General features: G+C 41.9%; 2 protein-coding genes across 2 annotated transcripts in view; both read right to left on the bottom strand.

Annotated features, from left to right (window-relative positions):
• Positions 1-765, bottom strand: part of smyd3 (SET and MYND domain containing 3) — a 30674-nt gene extending 29909 nt beyond the window's left edge. Inside the window, exon 1 of the mRNA XM_068739620.1 lies at positions 564-765. Within this exon, the coding sequence (XP_068595721.1) occupies positions 564-724 (161 nt within the window). The 5' untranslated portion in view covers positions 725-765. The remainder of the gene's footprint in view (positions 1-563) is intronic.
• Positions 766-3255: 2490 nt separating this feature from the next.
• cnsta (consortin, connexin sorting protein a) lies at positions 3256-13513 on the bottom strand. The gene is made up of 11 exons (XM_068741132.1): positions 13129-13513; positions 11610-12250; positions 9697-9727; positions 8579-8665; positions 7971-8052; positions 7279-7300; positions 6967-7033; positions 5782-6350; positions 5127-5345; positions 4105-4255; positions 3256-3464 (listed from the first exon to the last, which is right to left on the bottom strand). Exons 1-11 carry the CDS (start codon positions 13511-13513, stop codon positions 3256-3258), a joined length of 2463 nt encoding a protein of 820 aa, XP_068597233.1.
• Positions 13514-14427: the final 914 nt, after the last annotated feature.

The raw sequence follows: 14427 nt of genomic DNA, 5'->3' as shown, positions 1-14427 counted from the left end.
TATTTTTGTTCATGTGTTTCTGGTAGTGTCATAGTTCCAGAGGCGTGGGGCCGCCCCCGCCGTGGGGCCGCCCGCGCCGTGGGGCCGCCCGCGCCGTGGGGCCGCCTCCGCCGTGGGGCCGCCTCCGCCGTGGGACCGCCTGCGCCGTGGGGCCGCCTCCGCCGTGGGGCCGCACAGAGACTATGTGTGTGTTGGTGTATGCGCCACTCGAAGAACACGCAACAAACTCGTGTGTGCTGATTTAAATAGCCATATTAGCGCTCATATTAGGTTACTTATAGGCCGGGCCGGGCCTGCATATAGCAAATACAGCCGGAAGCTCCTCTGAAACAAGGGGAGAGCAGTGCTGCCATCTAGTGGAGAAGAAACGGATTTAAACCCGCACACAGATTTAACCAAGGGTTGTTTCTGTCTATACGCAGACCGACAATAACCAAATTACATACATGTGGTGAACACATTATTTAACGCAGTGCCCGCAAAGCACCGACCATGACGGTGTAGAACTCCACGTAGTTTCCTCTCGACTCAGGAAACTAGCGCCGGGAAGAAGCGCGTCTTACCGCGTGAAGCAGCGGTGGCAGACACGTCTGACCAGCTTCCCGGACACGCAGCAGGCCAGCGGCTCCGCGACGTACGCCAGCTGCCCCTTCTCAATCCCGGCTGTCGCACGGAGACCGTTTCCTTTCCCCGGACTCACGAAACGCTCCAGTTCTGTCGCCATCGCCGCTTTTAGTAGTAGTATCCACAATAAACCGGAGTGTGTTTATATCCGTAAGACGTACGCGATGCGCCGTGACGTCACGCCGACGCCATATCCTTTACGCCTTTAGTCAAAAAGGAAACACATTCGTATGAAGAGAACTTCTATCTGTGTGGGGTTAAAAACAGAAGACACACCAGAGGCAAGGGTTGTTAATAGAAATGAAACCCCTCGTTTCTTTATTACACAAAGTTATAACAACTCATAAAATGCCAATCATCAGGCTTTGTCACATACATTAAAACAAGCACTTTTGACTTCATTATTTTCTATTTATTTGTAGGCAAAACAAATGAAAAAATATGTGCTCTCGATTAAGATGTTTTTATCAATCTGAGTGAAGATGATGACGGCAGAAGAACCACAAACTCAATTAATCTTCAGATGATTAGTGACCCAGAGGATGCCATTAATTAAGTTAGGAAATAAGACTTTTCATTCTCTGTTAAAGCCGCCTAAAGAATGATTGAAAAGATAAAAACTCTGATGTTTGAAAAACAAGATAGAAAAAGAAATGTTTTTATTATTAACAAGCTACCCTTGATATCCTTCCTATAAAACCACTTAAATTAATGCAGCTAAAATGAGAGGTTTTCTGAGTGATCTTCACCTGAACCAGTCAGACAGAATGTGCAAAATACAAACAAGAATCAAGCAAAAACTCCTCACATTCTCAGAAAACTTCAAATCTCATACACATCAGGATTTTGTGAGTCACTGAGTGACGTACCAAGAGATCGCTTGGCTTTAACTTAAGTGGCGAGAAATGCATAGATAAGACACTTTACTTTCTCCTCGTTGATACATTTGCTCTTTTCTTTACATCAGTTAAGACTTTACAACAATTAAAGCAATTGTAATACTTTTTTGCTTTTACAATGGTATTACAACATTTACAATTAAAGTAAATTAAAGGAAGACATTTAGCAGCACACCAAACATTATACGACTATGCATAAATGGTATTGTAGCCTGACAAGGAAAATAGCTACATTGACATGAAATTAACCCAGTAAAATACATTTTTGGGTTAAGATTTTGAAAAATAAGAGTTATTGCACTGGTATGACAATAAAAGCTTGATATCATAGAAAAAGTGAAAGCCAGATTCCCCAGACATTAAACATATTTCACAATATTGGCAAATGTTAAGTAAATGCCTCTAAGGTGGTAAAATGCATTCCAAGTTAAAAATAATTTTTTTGAAAAAATAAAAATACATCTGTCTGTGACTATAAAGTACACTGAATGCTTATTTTCACAATGTTGTTGATTCATCAGCAGCATTTCTAACTTAAATATTCCAATCTTTTCAGATCCACTTAAGAATAGAGAATTGTCTGTCATTTTTTAACTGCACACAGGTAACATTTGCCAACCTGTACTTCATTCCCTAAACCGTAAAACAGTTTATCAATGTAGAAAATCATAAAAAGCATGCACAGTTTCGAACCAACACTCCAATACCTGAAGAAAGATACTCGGTGTATAAAAAAGTACCAGTCATCTGATAATATTCATTGTACAGTGCTGCTGTACATGTTGCATATGCTACACAAAGCCTCCAGGCTAGACCACTGTAGAAGGAAGATAGAAAAGGGCAGCACAAGGCTCTCAAATCAAATGTGCGATGGGGAAAGAGCTTATGAAGTACGATAGAGATGTTTTTAGCAACTGTTCTGACCAAATACAAAGTGCAACAGTTGTTATACAGTGCACAATGAAATGGTACAATCGACCCCCCCCGACCCAAAAGGGCACATTTGATATACCTGTTGTTCATTCGCAGCTACATACATGTTGATAAAGTCCAACACCGTGTAGAAAACACAAAACAAGTATTACTTTCAAATATTCATTCAAACGTTGAAGACGACATGATTGAGACACGATGATTTCATTCCAAGTCGTGACTGCAGAATAGTTTACGTAATCTAAAAAAGTCTATATTAAAAGCTACACAAGTGTATGCAGCCTGTAAAATGTGCATTTTGCCACTTCCTGTGTGAATGTCTTTTTTTGTCTGAGTAATCCTGATAATAAACTCCACATCATCCATCTCAGTGGCTTCAGCTGTTATCCTATAGTTCGTATTACTGCGAGTGGACTTCATGTATCCAGCCATAGAGGACTTTCCCATCTGTGACTTTTAACTGACTGTTAGAATTCAATGCAAGTAATTCACACAAACCCAGTTTGAGATTTTATATACTAATCTTATAACCTTGACAAATTCTTGATAATATTATGTCAGTTTTCCTCTTTTATTTCATAGTTTTACTGTCCAGTTATCTTCCGTCCTCCCTGCTCCGATGAGTCAACTCTGGGATTGTATTCAAAGAGCATTTGCAAAGAATGCTGGAGGAGCCCGTAGCACATGCCTAACAGGAGTACCTCCGAAACCCTCATGTGATGGCGCAGTAGGAGTAGGTGCTGCACCCGACAGCGATAAACGACAAGGCCAGTTGCTCCAGAACGTTGACAAAGTGCAGCTATGACGCGGGCCGGAACCAGTGCTGGATGTGGGATATCCCACGGTGTATCTGACCAAAGTAGAAGTCGGCATTTCTTGAGAAGTCCTGACAAACTGAAGACTGGGCGTCACCCAGAGCGCAGTACAGGGCTGTGCCACCCACACTGATCACTACGGTAACCAGACAAAGCAGGAAGAGCAGCAGACAGGAGTCCACACTGCCAACATCTACAGATAGAGAGACAGAGGCAGTGAAGCTGCGTGTTAGAGCGACGTTACAGAACAAAAGTAGTACCGGTACATTAGCCTAAATTCACATCACATTTAACACTTGTCAGGGACCCAATGCTCTCATATTCAAGTTTGAGATACAGGTTTTTGTTCATTATTGTTACAACAGTATTTTGTTCTAATAAGAACCGACAGGTTTACAGGTGCTCAGAATAGAATAGAATAGAGGTTCTAACATCTGAACCCTTAGCAGTTATGCCGGGTTACAAAAGAAAACAAGTTTCTAGACTTTCACAAGTCCTGAAGCTTATACTAGTCAAGACTAGCTCAAGGTTTGCTGACGATAGCCTGCATTATCCTGCTTGAATCACACTTACACCGATACGCACACACACTGGCGTGTTTCATCATTCCGGCAAAACAAAAATCAACGCAGGAAACAGAATGTAGCCTAACAGCAACTGTTACATACAAATTAACAATATACAAATTAATATATACAAATTAAAGTCCTCATATTTACTCGTGTCTACTTTAAAATCTGGGATTTGTTCCCCCTAAAGTTCACTTTTTTTATTTTACATACCTATGGAACTTCTGTTTTACAAGTCTGCAGTAAATAAACATAGAAACGAACCCTGCTCAGAGCCATCGTTAGGAACGCTGAATCGGACACGTCTTTTGGCAGGTTTGCCAGGTTGGGACGCTGAGCCGGATGACATTTCAACCGTGTCCACACAAACATGCCGCTTCTTCAAAATGGACACCAGGCCAGAGGCATGCGACATCTGAGAAGTGTAAAACAATGCAAAATAAATGAATGCAAAGAAGCATATATTAAAAACATCATACTATGTATTGTGATCTTTATAACACTGGTAACATTCACAGGAAGACATCTTCGGCAGCCATGCCCACCAGGTGTCGGTTCCTCGTACAGTAAGCAGCGGTGAACTTTAAAACTGCTCAACAAAGCTCTAACAAGTTTATAGCCAAGCAGCAAAATGCACTGCTTTGCTATGACAGCAGTTATGAACGTTAAACCTTAAACGATTATCCAAGACTCAGTATAAAACCATTCCAAATGCGTAATGCAGCTTCAGAGGACCTTTGGTCAGAAGCAGGCAGGGTGTCCCTTCAAAGCTGCTCATTGTTACAAACATCCACCTGCTGTGTAGAAACGTTTTACGTCCTCTCAGCTAATCTGTCCAAAGTAAATCTATGAAAGTGAACCATTTATAAACTGTTAACGAGGTTGTGTTGAATAATAAATAAAGAATTCAAAAAGTATGCAACTGACTGAGTGATCATAGATTAGTTTCAACTTTCTTATGAAAGAGTAGTTCGTGAACAGGAAGCAGATTTTTCTAGATTTTCTTCCCACTGCGTCCCTTCTGACCTCCGTTCGACACCAGCCTCTCCCTTTCATTAACACTGTTTATATATTGTGTACTGTTGAAAAGTGCTTTGGTGAAATTTGTTCTGGGTCAGCTCATCGACTCAGATTCTGACAGAGCTGTCAGTTCTTCGGTTATATTCATATACTTAATAGATTCACGCCACTAAAGCAAATTCTACAAGTGTGCTTTGTTCAGTTCACGAGAAAAGCCTGCCATGTTTCTCTCCCTTACTCCTCCGAAGAAAGGCATGATGGCATACCTCTACAGTGATGAATTTAGCAATCTCTTCCAGCGAGGCAGCTTCCCTGATGATGTCGGCCTGTTCTACTTCATACTCATCCTCCTGTTCTTCCTCTCCCTCCTCTCCGCCCCACTCCTCCTCCTCCTCCTCCTCCTCCTCTTGCTGCTGCTGCTGCTGCTTCATGTGAACGTCTTGAGGAAGGTGCTCTTCCTGGTGCAGACAGGTTTCTGGGATCGCCTGCAGTAATAATGGGATGCACTTATACCTTCAATACTGACAGTTACTTTTTACTCTTCTTTCCGTCAAACCATTGAATCAACATTCTGATTTGAGCTGTTAAAGGTCACGTGACAAGGGTGGGTCACCCCAGAAACAAGTTGTTTGTATTACATGTTCAGCATTAGCAATAGAAGCTTGTGATAATATGCAGAGGTACTGAGTAGTTAGCATTAGCTATCATCACCATGAAACAACCATCGTATTACTCCCAGTGACGCCACGGTTTACCTCTTCATCATTTCAGGGAACTAGGGAGGTAAGCAAGACACAAGTTACATTAAATACTAGTTTAATGACTGAACAATATTTACTGCAGTTCCTTCTATTTGTAGAAAAAATAGTTTGGTCCAAATATCCTTGATGGTCCATTTAGAATACTTTAAACAATAAATACTGATACCTCGTCATGCAGGCTCTGCTCAGCCCCGGATTCCCAGTGCAGTTGTTGTATCTCCAACTCTGCTCCGCTGGCGGGACTCTCCACTGGGAGAGCTTTCTGATCAAAAGGAGCATCTCCCTCCTTCAGTTTCTCTTCCTCTTCATCCTCTCCCTCCTCTTCCATCTCCACAGCCTCAACCTCCTCCTCGTTTTTGTCCCTCTCTTCTTCGCTTTTTGCCTCCTTTTCCTGTATTAGACCCAAGTCTCCGCCCTGCTGCTCTGCAGGTTTGGACTGATCCATTTCTCCAGCTTTAGAGGGGTGCAGTTCATTTGTTATGACTGAAATGGTGTCTTCTACTCCTTCCTTCCCCTCATCTATGCCTCTGGTGTTCCTGTCAATTAGCTGAGAGCAATCAATAACATCCCTCCCACTGAATCCTCTGTGCCGGTCTTCCGTGTCCATCGGCGAGATCTCAGGGGCGTCCAGCCTAACAGCTAAATTAGTGGAAGGCTTTACAGGATGGCAGCTCTGAGAATGGGAGGAGACTTTGGATCTGCGCTCCATCCCTTCATTAATCTGATGGGCTATATGAAAAACAGAGAGAGAGTTTATGCCACTAGAATCAAAATAAACGCTCTTTAATGAGAGCGATCGGCCAACAGGATCATTAAAATAAACTACAGAAATAAATACATCTCAGTGGGAAGATGGGCCGCGGACAAGAATCTTCTTTCGGCTCGTCCGATCAGAAGTCGCCACAACAAATCAACCTTCTCCACTTCACCCTGTCCTTTGCATCGCCCTCCCCAACACCAGCCTAAAAGATCAAGCCTATTCTAGTTGCTCATGTCAAAGAGTGTTTACCTGCGACTACCAACCAACCTTTGCCCCAATCGCTGGTCATTCAAACATTAACTTTGTTCAGTAGAATAATAATAATGAATAATAATGTTTAGTAACAGACCAACGTTAAACAAAGCTTAATTACTACAAATTAGAATTGAATTATAACCTTAACAAAGCATCCAACAACATGAATCTAGCAATTCATTCATAAATGACCTTATTTAAGTTGCTGGTACTAAATCTGCCCATTTCACTGGCTGCAATGCAAAGTTCTTGGGGTTAATCCAGTGTTTGAATCCTGCAAACACACACACAGACCATATAACACACCCACTCTGTCAGCCCTGCACTCACCTGAGATACATGGAGGTAGCGTACCGCCTTCTACTGATGTAGGTCTCAGAACATCCAGAGATGCACACTGTAAACAGGTGAAAAAACACAGGACAGATAGAGAAGGATGACGCCTGGCAATGTGCAAGTTACGCTTTTCTTTTGCATCTACCCCATATTATATATGAACACACTACATGCAGCAGATAAAGCAGGTTGATATTTTACTGTCACTCAGCATGTGAAACACGCGTCATTCTGCCATATCTTCCTTCTATGAAGATGTTTTTTCTTTGTCACACAGACACACGACAGGATTGATGAATGTCTTACCTCAGCATCTTTAGCGCTTGGTCTATGAACAGAAGAGAAACAGACAGACGGGGAGAGAAGTGAAGGTCTGGGCTTGGTGTTTGTAAATGAAGATGTGGGAGGGATGACCCTTATCTACTCTCCCCATCTAATATTAGCCTGAACACATTTCCCTGGCTATTACAACTGTACGTGGGGGGGGGGGGGGGGGGTAATGTGATGGCTCAAATGTCTAAAAGTGCAGCAGCAGCAAAGGATCATAAGTTTAAAATATTACTGCGGCACTCATCACAAACAAAGATATGCACACATTCAGTCATATAAAGACACGCGTTCCTGCCACACACACACACACACACACACGCACACGCACACACACACACACACAGTGTAAAACGACGTGTCTGGCAGGTGTAATGTTCCGCAAACCTCTTATGAATACAGAAACACTTGTTAAAACAGAACAAGGGCAATTCATGTTATTTCTAAAGTGACATTTCTTAAAAATATACATATAAAATAAACCTTTATAATGAAATGCACCACTTCAATACTTGTTTTGTAAAGAACATTTAGGGGGAAAATATGACTAATATTTAATTATTAACTAATATATGAAATAATTTTTGAGTTATGCTCCAGAGACCAAACACAATGGAGGCACAGAACCGCTTGCTTTATTTCCCCGTCAGAGAACACGTTGAAAGACTGACCGTGTGTGCGACTGGCAGACGAGTCTTAGGGTGTCCAGATTGTTGGTTGCCTCGCCGGTGGAGGTTCTTCTACACTGACTCTCTAAGAGATAAAGAGAGTTTGCAGAAATAATTAAAAAGTGTATCGGGTAAAACAAAAAAAACACACAGCAGGCTGACGTGGGCACGATGTGAGCAACGCAGATACAACTCACAGAACTGATCAAGGCTTTGATTGGCTCTGGCTATTTAAAAAGCTCCTCAGTGAGAAATGTTCTGTGGGTCCATAATCAGAAATGCTTTAAAGTGGAATTTGTACTATGTGATCAATGAAACTTCATTAAATATACATTATAAGGAGACACAGAGATACTGTTGAGCAGTCTTACGCTTGATAGCTCTGCATGTGGGTATATAGAATGACAATGATATGTAATATACATACGAAACCTTACCCTTAATTAAAAGTGCAGCTGTACAAATACATAGCATATATAATACGTTAAAGTATTTGCATTAGCATCACTGATTCCCCACACATAACATTACAAAGTTTTAACCCAAAAAAGAAAGTCCCCACGTAAAAACACTGACAAGGCTTTTGCGTGTGCTGAGCGTGCATGTTTTACCCCACTGTCCTTGTAATGCGTTCAGGTTGTCCAGTACTCTCTGGTGGTAGACTCTCTCCAGTTGGATGCACCAAAGAGCCCGCTGGTCTGAACATCATGTTAAGAATCAGGCACACAAATAGCAAACCCGACGTACAGCGCTACACTCTTCACTCTGCTGGTCAAGCATCGGTGTTGTGCTCCAGATGTTAACAGAGGAAAGAATGCAGGAGTAAAGAAACAGGAAGACAGGAGGAGGAGGAGGAGGAGGAGGAGGGCTCATGGATGCAGTATCTCATGTTTATGGATACGAGTAGGCAAAACACAATCCCTCTTTGACACAGCTCAATGCTCTCTCTCTCTCTCTCTCTCTCTCTCTCTCTGACTATAAGTCCATCTTCCCCCACATCCACGCTTTCACTTCTTACCAGCGATTTTCATCCCTTTTCAATTGGTTCCCCCACAAAGTCACTATTCTAACAGTAGTTCAGTGAGTAAAACAGTAGCTCTTATTTGCAAGAGAATGTCTGCCCTGATGTCCATTTAGTAAATCCAACAGACATTTGCTAGAAGTAAACTTTAAACACGGTGCAGTTCTATTTTTGGATTCTATAATGTAGTTAGATTTAAAGTCTATATTTCTTTCCACATACAATATCTACACCAAAATGCCTTTATCTCATAAAACCAGCATATTGTTTTGTAAATTTACTTTCCTGTGTGTCACAAAGCAGATATGGGCTTTAATCTCTCACACTAGCTGTCTTTTCTCCTTGTATATTCATTCTCTTTCTTTATCTTTCTACACTGTGAGCCTCTTTCTGCAACTTAGCTTATCTCACTTCTTTGATTTTGTGGTCGTTGTTTTTCTGTCCCCTTCTATTTTCAAATTACTCTTGCTCTCTTTCTAATCTCAGTTTTTTTTTGCACAGTGACCAAGATTAAATATTCTAGCATTCTTCTGAAAATGTTCTGTCAAATGACAGATGAAATATAAATTAAAAAAAAGTCTGAACAAAACAGCAATCTGCAAGATAAGTGCACAGGAGATAAATGTATGACGCACCTAGGAAAAATACAAATTAAAGGTTGTGCCCAACCATTGAACTGTAATACGAGCAGATGTAATGTAAGGATACAGTCTTCTTGAAGGACAAATGCTTCCGCAATCTACAGACAGATAGAGAAGGGGTGACAACTTTGAATAAAGTTCATACTTTTTCCAGGCTTTTATCACATCATTAAAATCACAGAACTCATTGGGGATTAGAATCCAGATTGAATGTATTCCTCACATTGATCCCTGAACGAGATACAAAAATGAGAACTGAGAAAGTAGAAGGTATGAACTTAAACAATGCAGAACACAGAAACGCCTTTGGAGACACTGTACTGATATTCTGCAATGACATCCAGAATCATTCACTCTGGCAGAACAGAATAAATACCAGCAATCTGATCTCAAAGAAAATAAAAGCGTGAGGACCAACAGGGTAGATTACCTATCTGCAGCAAAGGCTGATTTCATGCCATTCAGTTGGAGACAGAGCAAGATAAGTGAGCGAGAGTGTGCGTGAGAGGGAGGGAGGAAGAGGAGGACCAAGAGAGGAGGGCACAAAGTTTCTTGCATATCTAATGAGGCATGGAGCGGACAGAGGACGATGTGGAAATGGATTCGAACCATTTGTTTGCTCAATTGGATCCAGAGCCAGATCACATCTCACACACGAGGACACGTGTCCCATGATGCACTAGGAGATGTGTGCGCATACACACGTAGCCCAATTTAAAATCCAAATGAGCGCGCATCATGAGTGCTTACTTTAAAAACAGTGCAATAATCTAAAGACAGGTCCGAGATCTTTTCAGATGTGCATTGTGATGCAAAAGCAAAGTGTTGATTTTACAGCAGGAGGGTGTGATTTGTATCTTATTTAAATCTCTGCTTGCTGCTGTGGTGCCATTTGACATTTGTTTCCACACTTTATCGCAACACGATGATATAGACATCAAGAGATTTTATTTTCGTCTATGGCATTCTCCCTTCAATGAAATCAATACATTTAGTATTATACAAAAATACAAGGACAGAGGTAGAAGCGTAGTGTGTGTGTCTGCGTGTCACACTATCGCCTCCCTTTCATATCCACTAACAGACAAACCTGTTCCAGTGCAGTGAGTATAATTAATATGTGCCAAATGCTATTGGTAATTCAAACTGACAAACATCCACACACCAAACAAAATTCCTGTCCGTTCATGCAGATCCGTTTGTCAGAGAGAATCAGTCAGAGAAGTCAGATTATTTTTTAGCACATGATCTCAGTGCACGGTTCATGCATGTATAACGTGAGTGCAACTCCCTTTAAATTGTGAAATTGAACCCAATATGTAGACAAAGTACGGCTCTGGGTGCGACAGGGTTGCATTTAGCCCCTAAATTAGGAATGGGTGTGAAAGCTTTGCACACCGCCATCTAAATCGCTGCACTTGTCTCACTGAGGGGGGGGTGGGGGGGGGTTGTGGTCTTTGGCCTGAACCTGCTGTTTCCACCATCTCCCAATCATAGTCATAAGTCATAAAAACAATCTCTGTAATTATTAGCAGGAAGAAAGAATTCCTTCATCAGGAAATCTTAATGACATGACCTGCAGTAATCCCCCCAGTACAGACTATAGTTTTGCGACAAACAATATGAGAGGTGGGCATGAAAATGGAAACTGTGTCAATCAGAAACTAGCAAAGATTTGCACTGGGTGTAGGACAGGGCCCTGAGAGTGTGTGTTATTTGTGTCGAGTGGCTTATGTGTGTACTTGTCTGCGTACGTCCGTGAATGTGCCGACAGTGAAGACACCCAGGCCTCAGGGTACGGAACGTCATTCTAATTGTGAGTTACTAACGTGATTTGTGAAATACTTTGAGAACAAGGATTTATAACGAGCGAAATGACAGAAAGACAGTAAGAAAGCACTAAAGGCAAATCTGTCTATTCTAACAAGTGTCTCCGATGTCAGCAACTGATACATGCCAGAAGCAAAAGAGACAGGTTACCTGGTGAAGGTACTGTGGAAGGTGAGTGTCGTCTCCTCTTCGTGCCAACTGCTCGAGAGCATCCAGCAGATAATGGTTTGTAGCCCCTTTTGTGCAAGTGGAGACTGAGAAACAGGTGGGCACTGGAGGGGAGGTCATTTGTTCCCAGTTTGAGGTTTCAGATCCAGCCGCAGGAGCTGCGGTGACCTTAAGGGGTCCTGTTGTTGCATCCCCAGGGGTGGAATCCATGGAACTGGAGCGTGTTGTTGTGCAAGGTACTGTGGTGGGCCCTGTATGTGACGTGGCACATGTGGCCTCATGGCTGACGATGGGCTCCGTGGACGAGGTAAAATGTTCTGTTGCAGAGCTTGTGGTTTTTTTCGCCTCTGTGATGCATGTGGACTCATGTGGGCAAGGAAGACCGGTGTATGAGGTCATGGCTAGTGCTACAGAATCGACAGGCCCCACGGTTAAAGGAGGGCCCAATGTGATGGAGCCTGTGTTGGAGGCAACCCAATCAGTTTTAAGGGTATGAGACTCCATTTGCACAATATTCTCGCTCAGCAACAAGCGAGTTTCTGGACTGACTATTGCAACGACAGGGGATGTAGGTTCTGGGCTGGTCCCAGGGCTGAAAGGATAAGGAGTCTCCAACAGGCTACCTACAGGAAGAGAGAAAGACCACTACGAATCTAGAGTACAATGAACGTGCTGAAAGAATCAAAGCATCGTTTCAATGCATTAGCGAGAGCGACATGAGACAAAGATTTGATCAGATGGATAGAATCAAACTTAAAAATACTAACTTTTTCAAGAATATGAGTTCATGAAGCATACTAATCCAACGATAAAACACAAACTGCTTGAAAATATTCAAGATATGATCCTGTCTTGTGGCCAAATAAAGCACTGGAAACCAGAGATCAAAGGAGCAAATGGATGGAGTGGTGAGTGACTCTCTCCCCATCCCTTTGTCTCCTTTGTCTTGTTTAGTTCTGACAATCAGAATGACATCATCATCATCCCCAGTAAGATTCAATTTCAAGTCAAAATGCTGACGACAAACACGAAAAAGGATGTTAAAAAGTAAGACCCTGGGAATGTGCTCTTGAACACACCAATGTTTTTTTAAAGCACTACAAGCGCAAAAAAACTAGCATTCTTGGAAAACGCTTATTTGAAGCCTGATTCAATGCAGGCTGCTTCAAATGGTGAGTGTTGTTGGACAGTCGTCATGCATAACATCACAAAAAAAAAAAAAACATTCAGTGGCGTATGACATGAAAAGATTATTGTTACCGGTATTTATTTTTGGAAAAACTTTCATTTCAAATGTCAGTGTCAAATGTTGTCTTGGCTGTTTTTTGTACCTTTAAATGATTCAAGCTTTATGATGCATTTTTTAACCCGAGCGGTTAGACTGTCTAAAATGTTTCCAAATTCCATAAATGGTTGAAAAGTATCACTTCAAAAGAAAAATAAGTCACGATTTCTACCAGTACTGGCGTGCGTCCGTGTGTGAATATATAATTTCCCCTACCGGTTTCTGAATAGGAGGAATCAGTCATCAGAGTGTCTGGAGACTGGCAGCAAATTAGAGAGCTCGAACCCTCAGACATTTCCTCCTCCTCTTCTTTCATCACCTCATCAGTGTCTTCTTCCTCATCTTCCTCTCTACATCCCGCTGTGCATCCCTTGTTTTCCCATTCATTCTCCTTCTCCTTGTCCTTTCCGTGGCTGCTGAGAGAGGCTTGCTGGGCGGGTGCATGTCCTCCACTGTCCTCCTCGTCTTTGTGCGACACAAAGAAACTCTCACTCTGTGCGATTGTGTTTGTCTCATTGAGATTTTGCATTTGAGCTTTGAAAACCTCAGGATTGGGTAGATTATCACAGAAGTCAACAGCGCCCACCTCATCTGGGGACATTATTCTGCCTTCCCTCGCAAACTGACCTGGAGACAAAATGAAGAAACAGCTGAAAGTGCAACACTGTTCATAAAGAAGGAAACGGAAGATACAAAGAATTTGAGTACAATTAACTTCATATTAATTGTTCAGCTGCAACTTCAAACAATGAACACCAAATCGCTCCGACTGAATGTGGCGTTTCTGGGTTGCCGAATTGATTCTTATTTAAAACACTCACCACCATGATCCATCTGGCACCTCCCTCACGACGTCTGACCTCTACCCGATTTATGCCACCTTTAGGAACGACCTCGTTTCAACCTGCAGGAGAAAAGAGAACGTTAGAACACATGCGATCACGAACGGCTTAAAGTTTCAGGACACTAATGAAGTCAGACGCCACACAGTGATGATAATTGGAGTGAAAGAGAGGCAGAACGGGTCCAACGCCATTCCTGAGCCGTCTAACAACCCTCGATGTTGAAAGAGACTGTGGTCTAGGTTCAGGGTGGAACCGTCAAATAGCACGCTACGTTGCAGACAGTACAATACGTTGACAGAGTGAGGACTTAAGAACATTTTCACTAACTTAACAATCCAGACAAGGCATAATGTACTCACAAAAACAAAGACCGAAAACTCTTCAAGCCCTAAACCAATGAGAAACCACAAAGTAGCTAAGCATTGAGTCTGAACAGGATTAGAATTGAGAGTGGTCCAAGACAAATACACCGAAATACTGTTCAGCTATGTATTTACAATAAATAGGTAGAAAGACAAATATATTCACCATTATATAATGAAAATCAATAACAGGCAAAAAAAATAAACTATACAGCCATACTAATAAGTAGAGGATTAAAAGTGCATGCTTGGCAAAATATAGTAAAATATATATAAAATAAAAGACTGAAAAATATTCTGCAAGAATA

This window comes from Brachionichthys hirsutus, chromosome 1 (genome assembly GCF_040956055.1).
Source record: "Brachionichthys hirsutus isolate HB-005 chromosome 1, CSIRO-AGI_Bhir_v1, whole genome shotgun sequence".
Taxonomy (NCBI): Eukaryota; Metazoa; Chordata; class Actinopteri; order Lophiiformes; family Brachionichthyidae; genus Brachionichthys; species Brachionichthys hirsutus.
Note: the sequence above shows the minus strand (reverse complement) of the source record. Positions and strands in the feature narration are given on the sequence as shown.

Coding starts and splice junctions, on each gene's coding strand:
- cnsta (XM_068741132.1), bottom strand. CDS start 13,513: ATGTCCCCAGATGAGGTGGGCGCTGTTGACTTCTGTGATAATCTACCC. Junction 8,053..8,578: donor CGCATTACAAGGACAGTGGG/GTAAAACATGCA, acceptor TTTATCTCTTAG/AGAGTCAGTGTAGAAGAACC. Junction 5,346..5,781: donor GCCTGCATGACGAGGTATCA/GTATTTATTGTT, acceptor TTATTACTGCAG/GCGATCCCAGAAACCTGTCT.